The 27,064-nt window shown below is 39.0% G+C and overlaps 1 protein-coding gene across 2 annotated transcripts in view; it reads left to right on the top strand.

Annotated features, from left to right (window-relative positions):
• Window positions 1-27,064, top strand: part of LOC6566749 (receptor-type tyrosine-protein phosphatase-like N) — a 49,157-nt gene that overhangs the window by 17,535 nt on the left and 4,558 nt on the right. For both annotated transcript variants that reach the window (XM_032739721.2, XM_032739720.1), the window contains 3 exons: window positions 8,355-8,822; window positions 25,115-25,168; window positions 26,996-27,053. In XM_032739721.2, coding sequence (XP_032595612.1) covers window positions 8,369-8,822; window positions 25,115-25,168; window positions 26,996-27,053 — 566 coding nt within the window. In that variant the 5' untranslated portion in view covers window positions 8,355-8,368. The remainder of the gene's footprint in view (window positions 1-8,354; window positions 8,823-25,114; window positions 25,169-26,995; window positions 27,054-27,064) is intronic.

Genomic DNA, 27,064 nt, shown 5'->3' with positions numbered 1-27,064 from the left:
CCTGTCCGATGTGGTGGTGTTGCCCGTTGGAGCAGGTTGGGGCCTTTCTCCAGTCTTCTTCTTTTTCAGTCCGCTTACGGGGATGGTCCCGTAACGGAAGAAGACCTGGTGCCCCTTCTCCACAATTACATTCTTGGATAGTTCATCTATCCCGATCACCAGGAGGGCTCCTCCACCCTCGTTCCTCCTGGAGATCAGCTTCCAGGTGTCGGTCTCGATCCTGTTCTGGTTCCTCAGCAGAACCAACAGGGATTCGGTAGACCGAACTGCACTCCTGGGGCAGAACAGTGTGATGCAGTGGGGCGACGTTATGTCGTCCCCCACCTTGCACTCAAGGGGCACGCCCTTCCACGACTGTAGCCTCGAAGTTGCGATCCTTAGCCAATCGGCTGAGATCTCATCGGAGCATTCAATTACCAGGAATCCAACCCGGAAGTGAATGCCCACGAATGAGACCGCGACATCTCCATCAGACGCAATGACTTCGTCAATGATGGCCTCTTCCAACACAGATAAATCTCCGTGACTGAGCATGACCCGTGGGAAGCCCACGGGCAACACAGCCACCTTTACCTTTTTTGGCATGTGTGCATAGGACAGGCGAGGCTCGGTGGGTGTCGGCGAGCTGGGCTTCGTTGCCGCTGCACGCGATGTGCTTGGGCGCAGGTCCAGATTACCTGCTCCATTGTTCTTCAGCACCTTTGCCGCTGCCGAGCCGCGGGCAGCGCCCACAACCCCCGGGGACATCCTCTTGGGGGTGGCCACCGGAGGTGTGAGACTGCTGCTCCGCCTTTTCGAGGCTGGCGCAGGTGCTGCAACCTCCTCCCTGGGCTCTTTGGCCTTTTTCAGAGCTTCATCGGGGCTGAGTCCCCGCTGGAGGTACCGGAGGTACCACTTGACCCTTGAACCGCAGAGATTTCTCCGGTTCGGGTCATCCAGCCCACCGGGTTGACCCCTTGGTGGCAGGAGCTCTCCCTTCCTCTCTGGGCGCCGAGCGCCTTGCCTCGCTCTGGGTCTGGGTGTACCAGCCATCGGCCTCCCATGCCTCACAGCCAGAGTTCCTCGTGCCTGCGGCACTCTCCTATTTGTTGCTGCAGCAGCAGGGTGTGGAGGATTGTCTACCACACGCAAGGGTCGTTCTCCGTCAGGGGTATGACCCTCTAATTGTCTTGCGACAAGTTCCGCAGGGAGATCGTGCGGTATCTTTATATTTAGTAACTTATTCATGGAATCCCGCGAGCTGCGGAGTAAAAAAAAAGTGCATGCACATCAATGTCCTCATCATCACTGTTGTTCACAATAATTGCATCCGGTGACTGATGCGACGATCTCCAATCGTTGATATAGCGTTCGGCTGCCTGGGAAGTGGCTGCATTTGAGGCATTATCGATCGACCTCACCTCACCGAAAAATATGAATGTCTTGCTCCTGCGGCACTGGAAGACATCCGGCTTATTGATGTACAGCAGCATATTGTTGCTCTTACGCATCGCGACACATTCGGAATGCGCTGCAAGTCCAGTTTCATGAGTAGGCGTCGTGCCTTCCTCTCGCCACGCGATACATTCGGAATTATTTTCCTCTCGTCATGCGACACATTCGGAATGCTCTCCGTCTCGTCACTCGACAGATTCGGAATGCACTCCCTCTCGTCATGTGACATATTCAGAATGCGCCTCATATCGTCAATCGACGCAATCTTAGGCCAATCAATAAATATTTGGATGGGTCTCAAGGTCTCATCATCGCTGTCCGTTGAGGGTGAGGTGTTGCCCGAGTTCGGGACATTCGATTGCAATTCTTCGCACAAGGACTTCTCATCGTCCACATTTTCAATTAAGTCCGACTTCTTGGAAATTTCATCGTCAACGTTAGTGTTGCTGATGTTGTTGATAGATGCACCTGCAACTGATTTTGCGTCAACGTTAGCAGCAGCAGCAGCGGAAGCGGCCTTGGCGGCTGCTGCTTCTTTCATCCTTTTCTTGTTACCCATCGTGTTCACAGAAATTCCAAATTAGTTTCCCGCTGGAAAGATGACGAGCTGCAATTTGTTTAACATAAAGTTCAGTTCAAAATATTGTGTATTAATTTGTGTATTGTCTGGAAAAAAGTAATTGCACTCAGACCTTCTGACGTCTTCACCTAGAAAAGTTTCAAGAAGAAAGAAAGAGGAAGTGTTGTAGATCGACAGTCATGTGCAGTGTTGCATTTGCAGACATATCGATACTCAATTATCGTATGCCACAACCAAAAGTGAGATTTAAAGGTCCACATTGCGGAAAAGCGGGAACAAGTTGGCAGGGTCAGCAACATGTGAGGACATTCTCCGCAAGGTGGCGCGTTGAAGGTTAGGGACAAGAACACATGTGGAAAAGAGAAAAAACGCAGTGAGGCAGGTCGTGGTCCATAGCGCTTAAATTTGTGTGCCGTACGGATCGAATGTTGAAGTACATTCAGGAGTGCCTTGACTCTCCATATTCGATAGACCTTGTGAAGCCAAATTCGGCGTAAGTGTGCCTGTTTGAATAAATGTTGTGCTGTGCTAATTTTGTGGTTTATGCTTAGGTGGCCGACGGCAGGTCACGCCGCAATTGTGCAATTTATGTCATATGCTCCGAAGTTGATGCAACAACGACCTGGCCGTCGCGCAAAGATTGCTGGATACGCCCTCGAAGCTACTGCGAGGAAACACTGGGCGAATACACCATACCCTGATATTGGCAGCGCGCAAGCGCACCGACGGTATTTCTTCAGCCGGTGAGTGCGTTCCGATGTGGAATAAGTGCCATCGGGATAAGCCTTTAGTAACCAGCCGCGTAGCTCGAGCGCAGTACGCGCAATCGACCCAGAGTCCAAATTAAATTACAAATTGTAAAAAGAAAAAAAACGACAAAGAGAAACACATGTCAAAAAAAAAGGTGCGAGTCGACTGCGCGCATGTGAGCAGTGCTCCAGCACACCCACCCCTACTCCAGTATATTTATGTAAATGTTGAATGTTAGATTAAGCAAATTTGTTGAATGTTGTGTTAAGCTATTCGTTATTTACGTTACTGTATTTATTTATTCATGCATCTAATAATTATTTAAATTTCTAAGTTGACCGTGTTCGTCAACAAAATCCGGCGTCCGGATTTTTGCCAAATTGCAGAATCCATTTCTTTTTGCACGAGCCCCCCCATACACCGAATACTTATATTGGAGCTCTAATAGGGTAGGATAGGGATTGAGGACCACCTAAAGTAATAGTCATATTTGTTCCATTTTTTTTTATTTTGGTTTTATCGGATTTGGCAAGATTCCCGATTTAAATTCAAAATTGAATAGCCGTTGCAGAATACAACGCTACCTAGCGGCGTATTCAGTAATTAATACTTCATACCATGTAATGTTTGTTAATAAATTGTAAGGAAATAACGATGATCTGTGAGTAAGTTAAATACAGGGGAGAATCACCGGGAGCATGGAATAAATTAGTCGTCAACTACAATAAGGGCGATTGGCAATTCGAATCCGTGCAAACCCATTGCAGGAAGGGCGGGTACGTCGTGGCCATAAACACCAGGCCCGTCAGCTGTTTCGTTTGTTTTTGTGTGTGCATATAGGTCTTTATGTAGTGTTGTGCAGGTCGAGTTTTTTTTTGTCTGTACCGTCCACGGGCAGGGTTGGAGTTACCCACCTCTGGGAATACTGAGCTAGCCAAGGTTGCCCACTGCGAAACACTGGACGTGTTACAATTTGTTAATGATTGATTTATTTTGGTAATATTGTTGTGGACAATAACAGCGCTATAAAACGCTCTAGTCTAACTTTTGAAGTTTTCATGTAAATGAATAAATGACGAAATTTTTGCGATATGGCAACATTTGATCTAACCACGATTAATTTATCGATATTTGTGGGGCCTACAGACTTGAAGATGGCGATCACCGATAGCCTGTTTCCTCGAACGTAGGAGAAAATCTTGTAAAATTACTTGTGCACCTGCCTTATCATCCATAATCTGTAAAGGTACCCCCATCTCGTATATTTATTTAGACCTGCTTAAAATGTTATATTTTGTGTACTATTTGAGCCAATGTGAATTATTTGCAAGACTATTCGACTTTCGACAAAAGTTTGCATTTTAGAGCGCCTGCTTGTGCATTAAAAAAAAACAAAAAAATCTGCTCTTAACCCGGTCCATCGGACCAAAGCGTAATCACTTGCAGCATTTTACTTTGCGTTGCCTAATTGGATTAAACGATTTGTAGCTGCATTTGGCAGCAGAGTCTTCAAATTTGTATAGCCAAAGCCAATAGCATTTTGTGGCTATCGCAGCAAATTTGATTGAAATTCAATGACTGAAAGCATCAAGCCCAAAAATATATATACATATATGTATATGTATATATATACTTATATATATATAAATATGTCTATATATGTGCAAGCTAAGGATAAGGAGTAAGCCAATTGCAAAGTGTGGAAAGCGAAAATGCTGCTGGTGACAAAGCAGTGAATATGTGCAGAGGAGATGGGGGTTCGGGGAATTGTGGGAGTCATACCGCAGTTGAGTGCAAATTTAAAGCCTGTCGCTTCGGGGCGCAATATGTGCTGACAAAAGCCAAACGGATGTGACTAGAAAGGCAATGGCTTTGCTATGGAAAGGGGGCACGATGGGGGAATAAGGGCTGCAATGTGTTTGGCGGAAGTGGAGCGAACAATGCACAAAAAGCGCAGAGAAAAACAGCAACGCAGCCAGTTGACAAGCGCAACAAATGTATTTTAAAGTAATTTTCCAGAATTTTAATTGCAGCTATGCGCGCAACGAGGCGTATGGCTGCCAAAGAGGATGGAGAGGCGGGGCAGTGAATTGGAACTGCGTGTACTTAACCGAAAAATGGCAAAAGAAATAAAGGCGCTTCCTCTGGCCATAGCTGTGGCATTTGCGGCATGCAGCCATGCAACAGACTCATTGAAACAAGTGCACTTGCGGTGCCGCGCAATTAAAGGACATACTCGTATTTATGTCTATATGCAACTTAAGGCAGCAGTTTGCTCTTAATTTAAATATAAACTTTCTCATAAACTTGTTGCTAGAGTATTTGAAAATGTTTACAGCCACTATTTGATAACAATAATATTGATTTTCACTTTTTTTCTTCAAAAATTGGGTGACTAAATCAAATGAGCAAGATTAGAAAATGTATTTGGCAATTGGGTTTTAATATCCAGATTATAATCCACTGATTTGAGTGTTATTGAAAGCCATTAATAATTTATTCCATTGCTTAAAATCGTTCGTTAAGAATTGAAAATTGAATGGGAATTTAGTAGAGTTTTTCTTTGTCGTGGACAAAGCCAGGAACGGCACTTACTCGTTTTTATTACGTAGTTTTCATTTTGTCTGTGCAACTTTGTTTTTTTTTTTGCGCTCCGTTTATTTATTTTTTCTTCTTCTGCCTTCCTGCAGACACTGATGCGTTTTTAATTGCTCGGCATTTTTAATTAAAGAGGGACATGAGGTGGAAAGTGGACTTTAAATAAAAGGTGGAATGCTCAGCATTTTGCAGTTATTAAAGTTTATCGCTAGGTGGGCTTTTAATTGAGTTGCATAAATTATAAAATGGTGAACTAAAAGATACTAAGCAAAATGATGTAGAACGCTTTGCGGCGTCACTTAATTTGATTCTTTAGTTGTCGGCTAATCAAATATTCCGTTTACGCGCAATAAATTCATATTAGTACATAATATTATAAAGAGCTTATGTAAGTTTTCCGAGCACCAGGCTTTGCCTGCGGACTTTTGGGGGGGTGTAGGCTTCAGTGGGCTGGGTGGGAAAACTTTGAGGCTGGCACGTTCGAGCGATGATTAATTATGCCGCCGCATATGTTGCAATGTCATGCGGCAATGGGACGCCGAAGGCTTGTTCAACTTATTGAGGCCCAGTTTAGTGAAGTTTAGTTTTCGCATCTACACTCAAAAAATATGAAAATAAATCTTGAAAGGAGAGTAGTTTTGCTCCTTTTCAAAGCAAATCCTTTTTCGAAACTTTCTTACTACAATTCATAGAAATAAAAAATAATAAGATGATCCGGCTTTGGCGTCGAAAGATTTTCGGTTTTTTTAGTTCTAGGTCATATTTTTCTCAGAGTGTAATGGCATAGGGAGACGCATGAAAAATGAAAGAGCCAAGACGAATCCGAGAGTGAAAAGGAATAATAGCCATCGCTACGTCCTGGGAATAACTATGTCAAGGCAATAAAGTCCTGCTTGGGTGGGAACGAATCTGTAAGCACATTAATCATGCAGCTTATGCGAAATGATTGAAAACATATGATGTGCTGGTATCCTAAAGGGTTTTGACTTCTGTGTTTGTGTGTGGGTGTGCAAGTAGAACAAGAAAGGACGACCGAAACTTGATTTAATTCCAAGAAAGTTGAACTTCTGCGCCAATAGCACATAGCAAACAGAATACGTAATTACGAATATATTCATTTTATTCACAATACTCGGCATTCGTTCAATTTCACAGTTCAGCAGGCTAACAACTGAGTTCCCTTGTAATTTATTGGCATCATTTAAATTTATAATTAACTTTAAATTAAAACAAGTCTTGAATATTCCTCAGGCTATATACAAATTTTGGTTTAATATTGTTGCCCATTTTATGGTTATTTTGCTTATCTTTTATGTGTTAGTCTTTTCTTTAGTTAGATGTTTATTATTGACTAATCTGCACTTTTCATTGATTATCATTATCGACTAAAAATTAAATTAATTAAGTTCTTTTTCATGGTTTTTTATCACAAACATTTTTGCTAAGAAGCTTTTATTAGCTTGATAGCCGTCAAAAAAGAATAAAGTCTAATCTAACCCTTGTAAAATGAATACTAAATGAACTATTGTGCATTTCGTATCAGAATAAAGGATTGAAAAGGTATCATATTGGAAGATGTAAAAATGTATATTTGAATTAAATAAGACGCATACTTTGAATACCAGATTACTTTGAATTTTTGAACATTTATTTCTTATTCATTTTTATTAACTGCTTTGTGACCCAAATCCCATATAAATTATGCAAAACCTAAGACTTTTACTTAACCCAATCTTTAACAAATTAACCCCTCTATTGTCAAACATCTTAAGGGAAGCTTTTTGCATTTTATTAAAACAGTTCATCACATTGGTCAGCATTTAGTGTATTCCCTCAGCAAATAAAAGAATTATTTGATAAAGGGAAAGAAAGAAAAAACGAACACCCATATTTATTCGCCTAGCTATAAAAGTTTGGCATTTATTTATTTTATAGTTTTCCTTTGACTTAGGACAGATTGACAGGTAATTGTATATCGGTTTTTTTTTTTTTTTTGTTTTTCCATGGCCTTCGTCACACCTTGTTCAACATTTTGTGGACATTTTTGTTGTTGTTGTTTTGTTTTTGGTTGGGACGCGGGGATTAAGCTTGAGCAGAGTTGTGTGTAACGGGGCGACAGTTGATGAGACAGTGCCCAGTCCAGTGTTTAGCAATAATATGAAATACAATGCGTAGTTTAAGACCTCCGTTTCGAGAAAATATGTAAGCCAATGAGAAAAGGACCCCTGAGAAGGTATCGATGGTGAAGGAGAAGGAGAAGGGAAAGAATGGGGCAGGTAACGACGGCCTGCCCACTGAAGCGGCAAGGAAAATCAATTTCCCTTTTGGCAGTGTGTTTCTGGCGCTTTTGGAAAATGAAGCCTGACATTTATTACCATATAAACAGGAAGAATTATTTGTAAGGGCGCACAAAAGGAGCGCTGGGAAAAATCCGGAAACTGCAGCGCAACAATACTGAACAACTTCACACGGCCCCCCTAACCTTAAATGTGTGTATCCCCAAGGCGCCAAGGATGTAGGTTGATTGTGTATTGTACATATTGAACTAAACATTGTGAGCAATACAGGAAAGCAAAAAGACGTTTACTTAAATTTGTACACCCACTCACGCAGAGCGCACAGTGTTTCCAAGACTCAGCTAGTCTTTCCTGTTATCGTGCGCATGATAAATGATTAAAATTGTAAAGTTTTTTTTTGTTGCAACCTCTGCGGAAATTGATAATTTTTTAGACAGCGGGGATTCTCTTTACAAATTATGCCACAAATGCGATGAAATGATTAATGCACGAAGTGGAAAAAACATTTTATTTAAGTAAATACATTTTGTTGGCAATGCAAAGTGGTCAAAGGTCGAATGCTTGAAAGTTTACTACTGAAAACATATATTTGTGCCACTGTAAAAATTATATTAAATATTCAGTTACATTTTTGCCAATTTCCGTAGGGAAAACCGACAAATAAGTAATGCCCCAACCACCATATTTTCTTACAGGTGGGCCGATTATCATGGCAAGCAATGTACAGCAACAGCAACAAGTGTGGCAGCAATACAATACAACAACTAGAGGGCAACAGCAACAGCAGCAGCAGCAGGTGGCAGGTAGAGGAACAGCCGTGTGCCAACAACAAGAACAAGGAGCATGGTTTAAGCAGCTATTGCAACGGCAACAGCAACAACAAGAATTTGAGCTTGAACAACAACAATTGCGAACTCAGACGACGCATACCACATCGCAGCAGCAGCACCGTCGTCTATTGATCAGGAGCAGAGCAGCAACGTTAACGTCAACGTCAAAATCAGCGTTGCGTAGCGGCAGCGGCCTGAGCCGCCTATGCATCAATCTGGACGCACTGAGGAAATCCTCGAGGCAGCTGCAATTTGGTTCGTGGGCAACGCTACTGCTACTGCTGCTGTTGCTGGCCACGCATGGAGATTTTGTGCAGGCGGAGGGCAATGTTGGTAAGTCACAAACAGGCATTAAAAAAACCACTTTGTAACACTGCCACACACGCACTGCACACACTCTGGGGACACTCTCGATGCGTGCGACAACAGCAACAAATATACTAGTTTAATTAAAAAGTTTGCACGACAAACTAAATCCAAATCCCAAATCTGCCTTGCTGGCCAGCTTTTAACAAGATTTGCAGTGCAACCATGTTTTTAACTAGTTTCGTGTCGAGCATAAACCAATTGCACCCATTGTAAAACCACACACAACTCTTACAGGCTTATATAAACTTGCATGTGCCTGTGTGTGTGGTGTGTGTGTGTGTGTGTGTGTGTGTGTGTGCTTGTATTTTGTCACTCGATAGTTTGACCGGAAACAGACAAAACTGTGACAAGCTAAACGAGTTTAAGTTAGGTAATCAAATTACCGTTACACATCGAAACAAAAACTTTATTATAATCCTGAATTATATTCATATTTGTGCTTGCTTTGTACATGAAAACTTAATTATCATTTGACTTTTTCAGTTCTTTCTAATGCCATGTAAATTTCCGTTGCAAGATTTGCATCGCACAGAATTTTAGAAAATTTAAAATGAAAATCGCCCCGAAAACTAGAAAGCTGTTCTTGTTGTTAGAACTAACTTATAAATATAAAGAAAATGTCTAAAAATTAAAAAAGTTCCCTAAGTCGAAAATCTCATAATTATCAAGTTTTTTTTATTTTTTAAAAGTATATTGTTATTGTGAAGAAATTAATCAAATGGGGCGCTGGCTTAAAATCAATTATATAAATTTATAAGCTACTTAAATTGATCTGTAAATTTAGAATCTTAAAATACAAATTTTTAATTTAATATAGATAACAAACTACTTGATTTGTTCTTCTGAAAATGAGATATATATCTACATTTTAGAAAAAGTTAGACTGAAAGTGAAAAAAGAATTGGGTTTCAGAAACTTACTTTCATACATAATAAGGTGAGTTACCCTTGGCGACAAACGTATGATGAATTTCTAAAATTGATGACGATTTTTTCTGAGTTTAAAACGTATGTAGGTGTAAGGCTAACTGAGAAACCTCAACAAACAGTTATTATTTACATACTTTTACAAAAAGTCAAACTCTGGTTTGTGTAGCAAACTATGCTCATCAGTCAATCTAAATGCGCACTCTGGCATTGTGCATCTGGGGTTTATATATCGCATATATAATGCATGTTTAGGGCACTTCGGTTAGCAAGTGTTAACCTGGCAACACCCGAGCCACCTGAGGAGCTCTTTGGCTCAACTGTACTTTTCCATTAGCAAAACGTCAGCAGCTTCAACTCAAAACTGAAACTGGAGCTGGTGCTGGAGCTGGAGCCGCATGGGGTGCAATGGCCCGCCCCGCACCACTCCAAAAGCATCCCTTAGCTCCTGGTGCGGTCGTCATGGCAACAACCAGTTGCTGTGTGCCATTACTGTTGCTGTTGCGCCTGCTACTGATGCGAAAATTTTGCAGTTCGGACGTCAGCAATCAACCCACACAGAATGTGTGTGTATGCGTGGAGAGATGTCTGTGTGTGTCTGTCTATACATATATATATATATATATGTGTGTGTGAGTTTCTGTGCATTTATGCATCAACAGGAGCTAGGGCCTGGGATTTATTGATTGCCATCCAGCTGCTGTTGTCGGCCGTTCGTGTGTCTCGCACGCATCCTGTTGCTGTTGTGTTGCAGACTCGTAGATAAATGAACTGGCATTGTCTGTGGAAGCTATGGGCTGACTGTATCTGCCACACACTTACACGACTTTTGTTGTGGAGCATGTCATGTATAAATTAGTAAGCAGCTTGCATTATCAGCAAACTGTAGCAGCAACATCATCATTAGCAGCACTCAAGTTGCAACTTTTGCTGGCGGCAACCATAAAATTTAATTAGAAACTGAAAAGTATATGTTTGACATGCTTCTTCCTACCAATGCATTAAACTGCTACTCCTTTGACAGTCAAGAACAACAATAACCACTTTATTAAACTGACAGCAATGCAAAGGCTGAGACTTAAAGTGTCTGTCAGCATTGTTGCTGCAGCTGGTTGCTATGGCAATTGTTGGTCTTATTTGAAAAACAAATATAACAAATATAAATAAAAATATTTGCATATTTTGCATTAGTTGTTGCTGTGTTCTCCATATTTGTTTGCACTGCGGCACATCTAATGAAATTCAAGCACAAATTTAATTTACATTTCTAATACAGGACTATTTTCTATTTGGCGCATTTTTGCATCAATTTATTATGAATTATTAATTATGTAAAAGTTTTTAAGCCAGTGCAGCGCTAATAGCATTTGCATTTCGATTTGAGTGTTAGCAGATATGTTTTTCACTCACCAATTGAAAACCAAACCCAAACACTGACCAAATCAGATTTCAAACTCTTTTCACAATGCAGTGAAAAGTGTGCACTTTTCGACTTTGTTGTGGTAACCTGCAAAGTTGGTTTGGCAGGTAGACCCAAAATAATTAAATACAAAGAGCTAAAATATTCACATTCACATTCTTTGAATTGCTATTATTGTGTTGTGTGTTTGAATTTATTGATGCAAGGGTAGAAAATATTGCTAAATGTGCATTTCCATTTCATTTCCTACATATTTGCAATTTATTACATTTTCAACTGATTGCACAAACAGAGAAAATTGAGACACATAAGAAATTGTAGTGCGGATTGTGGTTTGGTGAAAAATTGTTGGCCTAAAGCAAAATAAATATGTTGAAACAAATAAAACTCATCAAACTTGTTTATTACTTTCAATAATTGGATATTGTATATTAAATAAAAATTTAAACGTATTTTATTCCATAATTTACATTTTCTCGTAATTTGGTTCATGTTTCGATAATAATAATATTTGAATGTGCCATTTGGTGCTAACGTGAGTCAAACATGACCAAAAAGTATTTAACTTTTGTGCAACTAAGCCAGTCTGAAATTGCCAACAGAAAGTTAGTTAAAAGAGTGGCTAAAACTTGGATAAGTGCCGCATTATCTGCTGTTCTGATGTGTTGTGCCTGTTAAGTGGAGCTTTGTGCCCGCCTCTAAGTGCAACAGCTTTTACTTTTATGCGTGGCAAGAGTTGCCGCAATTGTTAGTAATTGCAACAGTTAAATTGCCCACCGTGGCTCACCTCCAAAACTTGGCAACTTTCGTGGACGCCAGTTGCAGTTGTTGGCAGCTTGCTCTTGTTCGCCGTGCCCCATTTTCAGCAGGCTAAAAAAGCGAAAGCGTAAAAGTTGCAGCTGTTTCACTTTTGGAATGCAGTCGAGCGGAAAAGTCGAGCAGTTTCCCGGTCTGGCGGAAGTAACAAATATTGTTGTCTACAACATGAGAAATGCTGTTCGACTATTTCAGCAACATTGGCGGAAAACAATAATGGTGTATGTGCATCGCCTGAAATACAAGAGCACAAGGATGCCACGCCCCTTTTAACGTCTTGTGGCAGGCAGGTTGGGGGGGTTAGTTAAGCAGAAAGCGTTCTTGTTCCAAGTAATTTGAGCGAAGAGAGTCTCAAATTAAGTACATTTTCATTAGTTACAAAAAGCTGTTGCATTTAATAAATTAAATTGCCGACACATGCAGCAACTAGAGACGCCTCAAATTCATGGCGTTGCTGGGTTTCAATTATTTTTCATGGCTCACATTCGACAGTTATCCTTGTTCGCTTGAGCAGCACAAAGTGTGCGAGAGAAAAGATAGCTCTTCTTTTTTTTTTGCCCAAGCTAACCAGCGGCTATCATTTGATGGAAACACTAAGAAAGCTTTTTGAAAAGTTCTTGCCACGCATATTCAATGTTGTTTACTACCTGCAGCCAAATAGGGGATGTATAGTTTTCTGAGGTCTGCCGAAGTTTTAACACCCTTGCAGATATCGAAGATGTGCTATAGAAAATTCACAGTTTAGCCAGAAAACGGTTTTTATTACGAAGAAAACTCGGCAATCAGAATCCCAACTCTCAACGTCAGCAACTTAGCTGTAAATCAGAAATTTGAAGGACACTCAAGTATCAGAATAGGATAAGTTTTGTGGAGTGGAACAAATGCACAAAGTTGAAATTGAGGTTAAACTAATCGCAAGTGTAATAAATAACTGTGGCAACATATGCTAAATGTCAGCAAGGTTTTATTTCTTATTCTTGTCTTTCAGTTTTTAAGGTATCAGCCACATTTGCATGCCAGCACTCAAATGACAAGTCAAGGACATGGTTTTCCTGTAGATAGTAGTCGCGTAAGAATACTTTGCTACTTAATATTCTCAAAATAGTATTTGTCTGTGCCTTTATTGATAAACGTTGTTTGTGGCGAATAAAAGCCAAGTGTGACGATATTATTGCCTAAAAGTTCGTGCAAATTTAAAATGGCATGCCAAGGATAAATGTATTCAGTAGGAAATTACTGCTGTACGAATATTTTATTATGGCAAATTTTAGTTTGCGGCTGTCAAATGTAGCAAAGTACTTTTCTCAAGAGTTTAATCAAATATAAATGTTTTGTCTTTTAGTAAGTGCTTCCAAGCTTTATTATTTTGAAAATATTTATAGTCAGAGATAAAATAAATGTCTAATAAAAATGAAAAAAAAAAAAATAATGACAAAGCCTACAGATCAAAGAGACTTTTTTGTTATGAAATATCTGAAGTCGTAATGTTGTGCTTAATAAAGAAAATATTTCATCCGTAAGCATGGAAATATTTTCTAAATTGAATTTCATACACATTCATTCTCCAATGTCAGTTTTATTTCTCATATCTCAAAGATATATCGTTAATAAATATATTAATGAAATGTCCTTAGATTATTAGAACTATATTATCTATCTTTATTTTATAGAAAACATTGTCTTTAAATAGCCAACTATCAAACGAGCACACGTTAAAAGCCATAACAATTCAATTATGTAGCCTCATAAAGTTGTGCACTAGAGCAGGATGAAATGGTGTCTATATTGAAAGGACATGCTCCTTAGACGTATCGGGTAGCAGCAGCGTGGCAGCTACTGGCGCGTTAATTAAACTTGTGGAGTTGAAGGCATTGAAAGGCAAGCATCAAGATGAAAATGTAATTAAGAGATAAAAACGAAACAATGTTTTGTCCATGTGTGTGGGTGTGTGTGTGTTTGTGTGTGCAAGCAGAACGCCCACATGCATTATGGGGCCAATCAGCTCAAGGATGTAGAAAAAAAAGTTGAGCTGACAGTCGCAGCTAGAATTAATAATAAGTTTACTTTATAGTCCTTGAAATGGCAGCCTCAAATATAGAATTGGAATCAATCAGCCGCAAGGTAGTAAGAAGAGCTCATCAATAATGGGGGGGAAGATACAAAAGCGGGACTAATGACTAATATCCGTAATCATCATAAAGATGCATAAAAATGATATGTGTTATAATAAGTATAGCTTGAAATTGGCCGCCAAATTGCCAGCGGGCACGCCATCAAAATTAACGTATCATCGTAAATATTGCAGCTATACATATCCATAAATACACATATAAGGACGATTACATATATATATCCATATGCGTGTGGAATATGCCACAGCGAAGTGCAAATATGCGTAAAATTGCTCACATATTGCGCACAGACTTGGAAAGCATACACAAACACACTCAAGCACACAATCACATTTGGCATATTAAGCACAGAAATGTCGCGACCAACAAAAGAAACAGAGGAAACACGAAGATTTTATTATATCAAGCAATCAACAGTGGGAGTTCAGCATAGCTCTGTTGCTAAAAATCAGATGGTACAAATCTAAATTTACATCTTCCCCACATAATACATCATTTTTGTTGTAACATTTTTGACTACGGAATATTATGAAAAAGCGATCAATATATATATATGAAGATTAAGCTTCAAGTCATATCAAATGTCTATCATATCTATCCTTTGAGCATTTTCACTGGGTATCACATTAGGTAATCAGACCATCTCTAATTTCTTTTCATATTTTTGAGTCTGTGTACTTGTTCATATTTAGCATATTGCTATGGGCGTGATAGTCACACACACATACATTTAAATTTAGTCATTGCCCGCTGGCATAATGCGAGCAATTACTTTCTGGTTGGCACTTTGTTTTGGGTTCGCTTTTGAAGTGTATCTTTTTGTTTGCTTAATTTGCCGGCGGCTCTGGACCAGGATCAGCAGTAGAAGTTGAGAATATACAGGACGAGTTGCAAGCCCATTTGGCGGGCGCAAAAACTCACAGCCAACCACCGCAATAACAACAACAAGCCACACTAAAAATTACGAGCACTTTTCATATGTTGCATAATATATGCAAATGTATTTATTGCCGCGCCGCAAAGTATTCAACAGAAAACGTAAGCAATGGTGGCAATGAGGCGATTTCTGGCATGCCATGCCAAAGCAAATAAATGTTAATTTCATGGTAATATCGTTCACCCGGCTGCAAGGTGTAACAAAAAGTAAACTCAGTAAACTGCCCCCACTGCCAGCCTAAACATAAGCAACTCGTGCAAAAACTAAGCAAACAAGAAACCAAAAGTCAACTAAATGTGTATTGATGTACATTCCGTACATGCCAGCTCTCTATATACTTGGTACTTATGTGTATATATATATATATATATATATATATATATATATATATAAGTGTGTAGAGGGTGTGTGTGCTTTGACTTGTATTTGCATGTTGCCTACTTGCTTGTGGGGAGCCGGTGGCTGTTGCATAAAAACAAAACACAAAAAACATGTAAAATTCATTGAAGCCACCAGCAGCTGTGTATGTGGGAAACTTACTTGTAAAGGGGGACACACACATGTATATACACAGTAAAAAATGCTTAGTTAAAATATAACTTTCTAGCCATTTCTATATCAAACCATTAATCTTTACAAAATTCTGAATCATTTATTTTTACCACAAGATACTTATTTGGTTCACGATATTCAAAAAATGTAAGCTTCTATTTTTGTTTTAAATACGTTACTGCTTAGTAAACAATAAGAGCCAATTAATTATCAAATTGTTTACTGTGTATGTATGCTTGTGTATTTGTGGTGCCACGCCTTGGTATTTGCTTTGGCCCTAGGCTCGGCTTCTCGGGCGTGCTGGAAATTTAATAAGAATTGGATTTTTATGTTTTTCGCAACTAGATGGCATATGGTGAACACCCACATACCCACACACAAGCACATAAATGAGTGTGTGGGCGCCTTCTCCATGGGGCGTCCTTAATTTGGCATAAATACCCATTACAAGCTCAAACAGCAGCCCCTTCTCTATTAACCCCAAACCCCATCTCTGTTGCCTTTCGTTCTGGCGACCTTCACCTTTTGTGCTAATGATTTGATTTATCTGCATCCAGCCAAACGCCATTATTTGCACAGCCCCACGATAAATAAATAAATAAATTACATTTGGTCATCAGAGTAACATTGAAAAAAATCTTGTATCACCTGTAATTATTTGCATTGATTCAAATTACTTCAAATAAGGGTTAATTTTTAATAATTAGTGCTTTTTAATACACTTGCCCAAAGAACTGTTAACATCATTATAAAAAAATTACAACGAAAATCCATTTTGGATATATGTATATTTTCAACTTTTATTGCTTTCGCAAATTGACTTACATTTCTCAGTTTGCCAGCTTGATTTGAAAGCCAATTAACTAAATGTGTCGCCATATGGCCGCAATTTAAGTTTGTTTTTAGTTCAAAGTCAATGTCATAATATATTAATGGGTAATGTATTGAAAAGGGTTAATGTTGTGAAAATTGCATTAAGCTGTTGACTGTTAGAATCAGACAATGTTGATAATTATTTCATACCATTTTGGATCCACATCTGGTATGACCATTTTTAAAAAGCACTTAAGCTAAACAGTCGAAGATCTGAGTCTATTGTAAAAGTCTGAATAATCGAGTTAATTTTCAGAAATTAATATAGATGAAATTTAATTCTTAAATCAATAATCTTTCAGGACCTTGTGCTCTTAAATATTCTAACCCTGAGTACAATGTCGATGTTGTTTTTGTTGCTTTTAATTTATGTAGAAATATCTAATGAATTTTTATGCCGAAAAGCACAAGCGAAAAAGAAAAACATCCGAAATAGGGCAAGGGGCAGGGATTGGGAGAGGGAGAAGGTGAAGGAGCGGGATGCAGTGTAGGCAGCAAATAACGATGAAGCGCGCTGTGCAAATTAATGAAAATTCATGAGTAATTCTTTTGTCTTAAGCGAAAGCAGAGCTTTTAGGGGATAGGAGCGAGTGCAAATTAAAAGCAGAATCCAAATACAAATTAGAAGGAGAGCACAATGGTGAGGAATGTGCACAAAATAATAAGCAATAAAGATTTGTGTATAATTTTTTTTATGGCAATTTGCCAAACTACTTAATTGCACATTAAGCGAAGAAATGCGTTTTTGGATTTAATTAAATGGCTCGAGAAGAGGAAGTGCTTAGCTAGGATCATGCAGGTATCTCGGGGATTTATTTGTTTAAAAGCCTCATAAAGCCAATTGCCTGGAAATTTGCATGCACAAGAAGGAGAATGCTGCTTCTTATGCAAGCAGCCAGTTAAATACAGCAGCCCCACCCACCTGCCTCGTCTTTTCTGCCTCTCTGACATAAATCTTCTTCTCTATGTATTATGCAGCAAGTCGTTGCCTAATATCCTTTGCTGACTGGCGAAATGCACGATGACATTGAAGCTATCTCCTGGCTTCTCGGCTGGCGGCCAACAATCAAGCATAATATCTGAATTTTGATTTTCCATTTGGCATTTTCATTTGTATTTGACTGCGTATTGGATTGCAATCAAGCAACGCGTCTGGCGTCGCGTTTCCATTTAATTTCAATTGAAATTTCCACAAACTTTCGGTCAGAAGTCACTGTGGATGACAGCTTTCATCAAGAAAATTGTAATTTCCCAGCAATAGCATAGGATAGTTTTGAGCAGCATAGACGATGCTTGTCAAGCTGTAATAAATTTTCATTAGGCATTTCTGGGAAAATGCAATACTTCGAATATCAAATAAGTTACACACAATTACTTACCGAGAACGCAATAGGAAAATAGAAGATTGTATAGCAGCCAAAGAGATGCTCGATAAATTGGCCAGAATATGCATTCAACTGATAAGTTCGTTTGGAACGTAAAAAACTTCTCATCAATTTGCCTTTATGCAAAAGAAGAAGAAAATATTGTTCTCCCGGACAAAATCATTATTTAATACTGATTTGTTGAGAACTTAAATTTTATAACAGCAATGAAATAACTCATTTAGAGTTTTATTTTGCATATCAACTTTTCACAAGATTTAAAGTAATATATTCAGTTGCTGTTTAAAATTTATTGGCAATAGTTTAATACTCTCTTTAATGTTAATTTAAGGCATACAACTTTTCAGTTTAAGGACATCCTTGTCGCATTGGCCACTGTGGCAAACAGGCACAAGACAAATGAAAGCAGTCAGCAGAATATGCGGTCCCTGGTGTTTATACTTCAGTGCACTGTGGTTAGTCACTTTTGTGAGACTGCTGCAAGGACGAGCTTTATGTGTTTAATCTGCCGCTTGTTGCTGCCACACTCAATTTATATTTTCGGCCCACAGACAAAAGGAAAAGAACAGAGCATAAAAAAAAGTTCATATTTATGCGGCACGTTCATTTGAAGTGTGCAACTTGGCCGCCTAATTGCGTGCTAAATTTGTGGCTGTTTTAGGCCAACACATTTTTGTTGGCCAACAAAATTCCGCTAGATAAATCAGAGCCGCTAGGCAAAAGGCTGACGTGTCCCAGCGGGGTCAGCCGCAACAGGACAGCATTCAGTACAGTCAGGCATGTCCTGAACATTTCAAAATTTATGAATTAAATGAGTGCGCATAAATCAGCATACAAAATGAAAAAGTGCTTAGCCAGCCCAAAAGGAATTGCCAGCGAGCGTTGAAGCTGAAAGTCATGAAAACAAGACTGGCAAAATTGTGCCCGTTTAGCCGCTCCTCGTCATGCTGCATTTGCCTTCTGTCAGTGTTGTCTCAGTATTTGTTGCTGCTGTGAAATACCGCTGCTTATTTACACTTCATAAGCTTGCAACAAAAAGTCTCTACAAAAGCATGCCGCAAGCCGAGTTAACAGAAAGCTGCATGAGTTTTTTTTTTGCTTGTTCGGTGCATGACGAATATGTTGTAAAATATGTCTAAGGGGTTTGTCGTCTAAAGAACTTAACCAAATTCAAGGAACACTCGCTTACATAAGATTCTATACTGTGGGAGCTCATTAAAATAAAACTAAAAGCAATTATTGGATGTATTTAATTTTGAATATTAGAAAATCGTCATACTTTTGGCACAAAGGGTAACTCCTGTTATTATTCAGCAAGTATATTTCTGAAATTTCTCGGTGTTTTATTTTAAAAGATGTGCACAGAGAATTTTTACACAAAATTAGCTATTTTGTTTCCTATATTATTATTAAACATAAAGGATTTTACAGCGATTTGAACCCGCGTGTTGTGATTTCTTAAAATTCATGTCGATATTTTTCAAAGTGTATATATCATCTCTTTGAAAAGATTTCATCGTATAACTGACTTATCATGTATTTTGTTAACACTTTCATAAGGGTATTAAAACTTTAACACATTAAAGAAAACTTTTTATACTTGTTGTTCCCGTTGTTTTGCTGCAACTAAGCCCATAAGCAGCTGCACGGCATTAGACAGCTGCCCGTAGATGGAGGCACTGCACCCACCATCCACTGCGTCCTGGCATCATTATGTTCTATTTGTTTGTTTGCTTTTGCTTTTGAGCTGGGCTGCTGCGTGGCGCATGTGTGCGGCAAAGCATTAAATGCTAAGTGAGGCACATACGTACGCAGTAGTCAGTGTAAGTTTGGGTTGAGGGCGGGGGATGTTGGAGGAGTGGCATAACTGACGGCTCGTATGTCTTGTTATGTGGGCCTTTAACGAGCTAGGCACCACTCGCACACAGCTTTGTGTCTATCATTTCTTGTATTGCATGTTTTCGTTACCTTCTCTCCTTTGTCCGTTGCCCCTCCTTTGACATTTCCCTTCTTGCCTTTGGCTTACTCAGATTGCCAGTGGCCGCGCTCTGATTTGCTCCTCTTTGGTTTGGTTCGGTTCGGCTCTTGTCTTTGTCACGATTAATGGTCGCCCTGTTATTATTATTATTATTATTATTATTTATTTTGCTTTGTGTGCTCGTCCCTGACAGTTGTTGTTCGCCCCAATGATCTTCCTCTTCTGGCCATGTTATGTTAGCCTTGTTGCTTGTCCTAGCCATTGACACACGTTGTCGAGCGTTTTTCTTTTTTATGTGAATGCCCCCGGAACAACATCATTAAAGCATCTACAGCAACAACTCGCATTAAAGCACACGCACGACTGCACAGTGGTTCTAAGCTACAGTGATTTTTTAGGAAAGGTTTGCGAATGAATGTATAACTTAATGCACCCTAATTTCATGTTAAAATTACAAAACAAATATAATAAAATAATCTTTTAATCTTAATTTCTGCAAAAGGAAGTTATACCTTTCTTTCAACCCTTTGAAAGCAATCAATGAAATCACTGGAGAATAAAGATTGAATTTCATTTTCAATTTTGTCCAACAAAATATTCAATTTAATTTCTGATCCAATATATTTGCTTTACAATTTTTATTTGCTCAAAATTGATATGGAATAATTTATAACAGGAACCACAGTGCCGCTCATCCGCCCATAAGAAATGCCGCGGTTTCATATTTTTTTTTTATTATTTTGCACATCACACATACCACACGTTAGCCCTGCCACCCTTGCACCTCCGCTCACACGTGTGGGTGGACAGAAAAAAATGCTGTTATGAAATGAAAATCTTTTAAAAATTCCTTGACCCGAAAGCAAATAGCAGCGGTGCAGGTCCCCGACAGAGGGTCGGTTGAGTAAACAGGCAAAGCTGCCTAGAAACTGAACCTGAACCAGAAACAGAAACTGGGATCTGGGACCTAGGACCTCGCTAGCAGGATTGTGTTAAAATATGCATGGCCGTGGACATCAATCAAAAATGCGGAGCACCCTGTGGATGCTGCCAGCCTCAATTGACGCTGCTCACAATTCATTGAGGTAGGGTGCAGGGGGTGCAGGGGGTGGTGGGTGTGTTGGGTGTTGGAATTTTCAATTTTGTCTTGCGGCAGAATTTATTAAATTGTTGTGGTCGCTTCGTTGTTTGCGAACCATTGCCATAATTTATGTGTAGAAAATAATGTCAGGACCAGTTCCATAGAGACGTTCTTGCTTCCAGCCACAGAGCAACAGTTACCGCTGGAACAACTCTCACAGCTTCTGTTTCAAATGCCACCCAGAATCCTCCCCTCTATCTCCTTCCCGTTCTCTCTCTTTTTCTCTCTTCCTCTCTCTCTTTCTCTCTGTCTTCCTTGATTTCCTCCAGTTTCTCGTTCCAGCTCGTTAACAGGCATTCGAGCCCCGGCGCCAACGTATCAATCAAATGGAAGATCTATCCACAACGGTCACAATGAATGAGCGATGGGCGTGACGTAATCGACTGGGCGTTGCAGGTGGGGGGCGTGGCATTATGCTGATATTGGAATGGGATGCCCGATTTTGATTTGTTATTCTGGCTTTTTGTTGCTGCAGTCGAAATTTGAAAATGACTACAATTGTAATTTAAGTTTATGTCTCGCTAATGTGCTCAGAATTTTTCGCATAATTCTTCCCATTATTAAATGAGTATTTACTAGGCAATAAAGCTAAGATTTCTTTTTGCTTCTGCCACTTCAACCAAAACCAAATTAAATTAATATGCAACAGTGATGAAGAACTGTTGAAAACAACATTTATTTACACCTTAAAAGAAGGGTCAATGCTTTTGAGCACAAGTCCAAATCATATTTGATTATAAAAGGGAAATGTTTTGCTTAATTAAAAAAGTTAGAAATCATTGCTTATACAACCTTTGAGACTGGCTGGGGAATCTGCGAAAGTAATCTCCCAAATTCGTAAGGAATTTTGATAAACAACAAATTTGTTTGCCACTTTCTACTTTTCGCAAAGTATGCATTTATAAAAAAAGTTTTTTATACTGTGAATTTTTCAGGTTAGGCATTGAAAAGGCACTTAATGTGTTGAATATTAAAGTACCTATAAAGCTTTTATTGCAGCTTGAATCAAATTAAAATAAATTAAATTGAAACATATTGTACTATGAATATTCTAGGCTAGATTGGCTTTAATTGCAGCTTGAAACAAATTAAAATAAATTAAATGGAATACTGTACTATGAATATTATTATAAGATTTCAATTCTATTTGATAAATTAACGGCTAGTTATGTAATGAGTTCATTTGAAAAAGTTATGTATATATAAACTATATGAAGCTTATAATTTAAGCCCGTCATAGTGACGAATATATATGGGCAAGTTCTACCGTATCTCTTTAACGCTTACCGTCCTTTAGCAAGAGTTCAATTTACTTGCCGTAACAGCCCCGAGAGCTGCACTTCACTTTTTTTAAACGCCACTTCCAAAGGATTCACGCATTTTGTCGAACAAATCGAGCGCATAGAAACTTAAAGTTGCAGCTCATAAAAAAGAGGCAAATAGAGGGAGAATGCGAGTGCGAGTGAGTGAAGTTGAAATGGGTTCAGAGTGGGGCAATTTGCTAGTCGTTGCAACGCATTTGCTGTGGGCATTAGGGCTTTTAGTCTCGTTTTGTTTTATTGCCTATCCACCTATGCATTAGGCCATTTTGTGACCAGATCTCCCATCGACCACAAGTGAACTGCACCATTTTCATGGCACATTTTCATGGCGTAGGTGGCAGAGGAAAATGTTGAATATTGCGCATACGCCGTTGCGGGCGCTGCCTTATCGTGAAAAGCATTGGCAGCTAGACACATGCACAGCCCAGGACATGAGCATGCATATTTATGAGCCTTGGCTAAGGACACTGCTTATTGGACTTTGATGTGGGGCGTGATTTATTTTTCGAGTCCTTGCAACAATGTTGACAGACATGCTGGAGAGAGCGAAGGGTATTAAGAGTCGTGTGCGGGATTTAAGATATTTCCTGCAAATATGGAGTGAATAAGGCTTAAATTGTAGGAAGTTCCGCAAAAAACATGGAGCAAAATATTGAAAAGGATATAAAGTAAAGTCTAAAACAAAATATTTAGAGTATAAAGCTTAAATTACAGGTTGTTTAGTATAAAGCTTGTGTTTTGTTAACTGTCCGACGCTTATGACGAAAAACCAATTAGACTGAGAAAAAATGGTTTTCGAGGTGGCATAACATTTGCTTCGTGCCACATTGCAACTGTCGGTCACGTACCACATGCCACGTTCTTCATTGGCCCCATTTGACAGATATTGACAAGCTTCCTTTATTGACAATATTGCCCCAACAATGGAGTACGCTTCAATCTGTCTAGTTGACAATGCACAAAACTAGTGCGATTCTTTAGTGCTGTCATTTGACCAAATAATGTTAGTGTTGGGTGTACAATAAAATTGCCCGCAATTTGACATTTGATAGTGTCCTTAAAAGCGGGCGAAAAATATAGCAAAGAATGTGCCAAAAGATATTCTGGTACTTGACGATCTGCTTGATTGCTTTTAACGGCCACTTAAGTTATCTCATTGACATCACTCGTCTGACAAATGTCACCACTCGTTTAGCCAGCTCCGCAAATTAGGCAACACTTTTTGTGTCGCGAAGCCACATATAAATTGTGATGGTGTGAAAATGGCTAAATTATGCATATTAATTTTAGTCGCTTATCAGAGAAGGTTCAGCCCCACCGAACCAGAAGCTGAGAAATCGACTGTAAAATGCCCTGTGAAGGATTTTGGTTGTTCAATTAATCATACAATTCAATGATTTTAAATGTGAGTTGTTATTGCCTACAAGAGCCTATATAATTCATTTTCTCACAGTAAACTGTTTTTTTTTTTAGATACTTTTCAGGTTTATTAAATGATAAATATTTTTGTATAGCTTTCAAAAGATTTTTCTTTCGTTAATTTAAATTGCAAACATACTACAGGGTATAACCACTGGCCCTATAGAGATTAAGTTTTCACATCGGCCGGGCTGCAATTATACAACAATTAAAAACAAACGCTTGAGAACGTTGCAGAAACAGCGAAATTTACGGTTTGGGTCATGGTGGGTTGCTGGGAAACTACGGTTTTGGTGGTTACCCGCACACAAATTACTGCGGCTTAATTAATGGCCAAGAAATGTTTGTGCGTCAACAAGCAAAAGTTGAAAAAGCCTACCCAAACCAAAAAAAATAAAAGAAGAAATGAAGACGACACAAAGCTGTTGACAACAAAAAAAAGTTGTTTGGGGGGTGCGGACTGTGTAATGACAGGCGTTGACATCCCCTACGTGAGTTTAGCTTGGCTCAAAGCCGACGACTAGAAAGTGCCACAATTTCCAGGCACACGCAACGCTGCCGAAAACTCAGCTGCGGGTTTTGACGTCACAGCATCAGAAGCAACAGCCACAACGTGAACAGACTACTACAATACCCTTGCAAACTGGTTTGCAGCTACAAAGTCAATCAACTTTTAATTATTAATTTAAAAACTGAGTGATCATTCCTATATCAATTACCTGATGTTTAAAATGGGTTACCCAGAATTACACGCATACCTGGAGAAAAAAAAATGTTTTTCAAGAACAGCCTTGGCGCGATGTGAAAAATATTAGTAATATATTACAAATTAATTAAGAGCCAGCAGTCTTTCTCAGGTTTTTAATACCCTGTGCACATAAAACCGTGTGGCGACAAGAGACATTTGACTAAGCATCAATCTTTGGTGTGAGCAATATGTTGTAGTTGTGCCTTGTTTGTTGATGTTGCTGGCTTGTATGCGTGTGTGTGAGTCTGTGTGTGTGTATGTGTGTGTGTGTCATGTGCGACATGCTCGTAAAAAGCGTTTATTTAGCCACGAGCCAGGCAAGTGGCACATGACACCAACAACAACAATAACAAACACGCACCGACAAAATGGCGACGTGCCAAAACTCTGCTCTGGAAATAGGGGTTCTGCTTTTAAGCGTCTGAGGGTTGGCGTTTCTGCCCGGGTTTGCTTAGTATGGTAATGGTGATTTGGCTTTTACCACATCATTATGTCTTAACTGAAACTTGTTGTTGTTCTCTTTTTTCATTCTTTCTTTTTGTTGATGTTTGCTAACAACTCTTTCATGTCGTCTTTTTTTTTTTGGGTTTCTTCTCTTTTCTTTCAGGCTGCCAGTTTGTTAGGACGCTTTGCATATCCCACACCGAGGTCTGCTACGATGGTAAGTGAAGATACTATCTGCGAAAACAGTCGATTAACTCAATAGACTACAGCCAACCACAGCATCAGATTGTGTTTATGAAGTGTAAGCTGACTGTCTTTGTCAACTGATAAGTTGTGAAATATGACATAAAACATGGGTAATGCGAGCTTATGGAAATCGATACATATATTTAGGGTTACTTGCAGTTAATGGATTTGCAGCTCTTTTATTTTTTCTTTTGGCTAACTACAAATAAATAACGAGTTGAGACGGTACTTAAATTTCAAGGAATATCTGATTACTTGTGATGCTTTAGATACTATAAATTTAAATAAATGATCATTGGGAGAAATAAGAAGACTGAAGATATTTTTAAAAGCAAAGTAAATAATGTAAGACAACAATCGAGCTAGGGAACAACATAGTGCAGCACACTTGTGGCATTTCTGTACAGTTCGCTTCTGTTTTTGAACATTTGAACTAATGGCTGGTCTTATTTTCAAACCTGGTCTGGTTCTCAATTGCACTAAGTGCTCAGTAACATGCGAATGGGGCTCGCCATGCAATTTAAAACGATTTCACATACAAACAGAACTGTGCTTGTGGCACTCCCCTGTCGGGAAAGGGAAACGATTGCCATACAATTGCCAAAATGTGCTTTAGATTCGGTATACCACAAACTCCAATTGTGGGTCAACATGCAACGCTCACAATTGGGTTTAAATTTCTGTTTGCAGCCGTCCAAACCCAAGTATATTTGCGTATTTGCCGAGCACTACAATGCACCAAGTGCATTCAAAAACGGGGGAGGCGACCCAAACAAATAGTGAAATATGGTTTGAGTGCAGGCGTTGACTACGGCAGTGCATTATCGAGAACACACTCAATTACTTATGCAAGCACTGTGCGATTTTTGGAATTGCTACTGCTGTGGGGAGAAGTAGCGAGAACAATTGCATCAGCTGCAGCTGCTGCACGAGAAGACCTGCAAAATGTTTTGAAAATTGGTAAAAAGGAAAAAGAAATATTGACCTTAGAAGGGGGAAAATGAGCGCGCAGCCACACAAAACCCAAAAATATACACTCAACAGAAAATTAATTTCAGTTTTAACATAAAATATTTAGTGTTTTGATTTGGAAATTATTTATGTAAAAACTAATGGGTAAAATATATTAGAATACATTAAAAAATAACTTGCAATAAATTGCTAATAAATTTAGTTTTGCAAATTACATATCGATTAAGTATTTCAACTAAATTAAATGTTAAATATATGTTTAAAATCATTTTATATACAACAAATTAACTACATAATTAGGAATTAATTAAGGGTGTTTTATACTTGTGTTGTTAAAAAATGTTGGCTTGAAATTTCATAGAAAATGCGCAATAATTTATAAAATTTATATGCTTATGAAAATCTGATTTATTCATTTATGCGAATAACAACTTAATACCAGGTCTGTGAAAACAGGGCTTATTTATGCTATTATTGGCAGGAAAGCTAATATTTGTCTCAGTGTATGTAGACAGATGGGAGTGTTTGTACAGGTATTGTATGCCAGTGAACTGTGGTGGCAGTTTCTTCTCCCAGTCCGCATTTACATTATGCAAATGATGTTCGAGACAAGCCACAAGGATATGTATTTTAATGCTCGTAAATCAGAGTGAAAATAAAATGTTCCCAGAGGGGGATATGACATGTATTCAGGAGACGTAGGGAAGCGGGTAGAGAGAGAGAAAGAGAGAGAGAGCGGAAGGTTATGTTTGCAGCTATTGTAAGACATGGGCTATTAATACAGTTACGAGGCCTATTAAAATTGTGCATCATTTGCATTCCACAGACAACATCTTTGGCAAGTGCATACCAACCACTGGAGTCGACGTGGAGGACATTGAGAAGTAATTATCCT

This window comes from Drosophila grimshawi, unplaced genomic scaffold (assembly GCF_018153295.1).
Source record: "Drosophila grimshawi isolate 15287-2541.00 unplaced genomic scaffold, ASM1815329v1 contig_1377, whole genome shotgun sequence".
Classification (NCBI taxonomy): domain Eukaryota; kingdom Metazoa; phylum Arthropoda; class Insecta; order Diptera; family Drosophilidae; genus Drosophila; species Drosophila grimshawi.
This window is presented reverse-complemented; position numbering and strand designations above follow the sequence as displayed.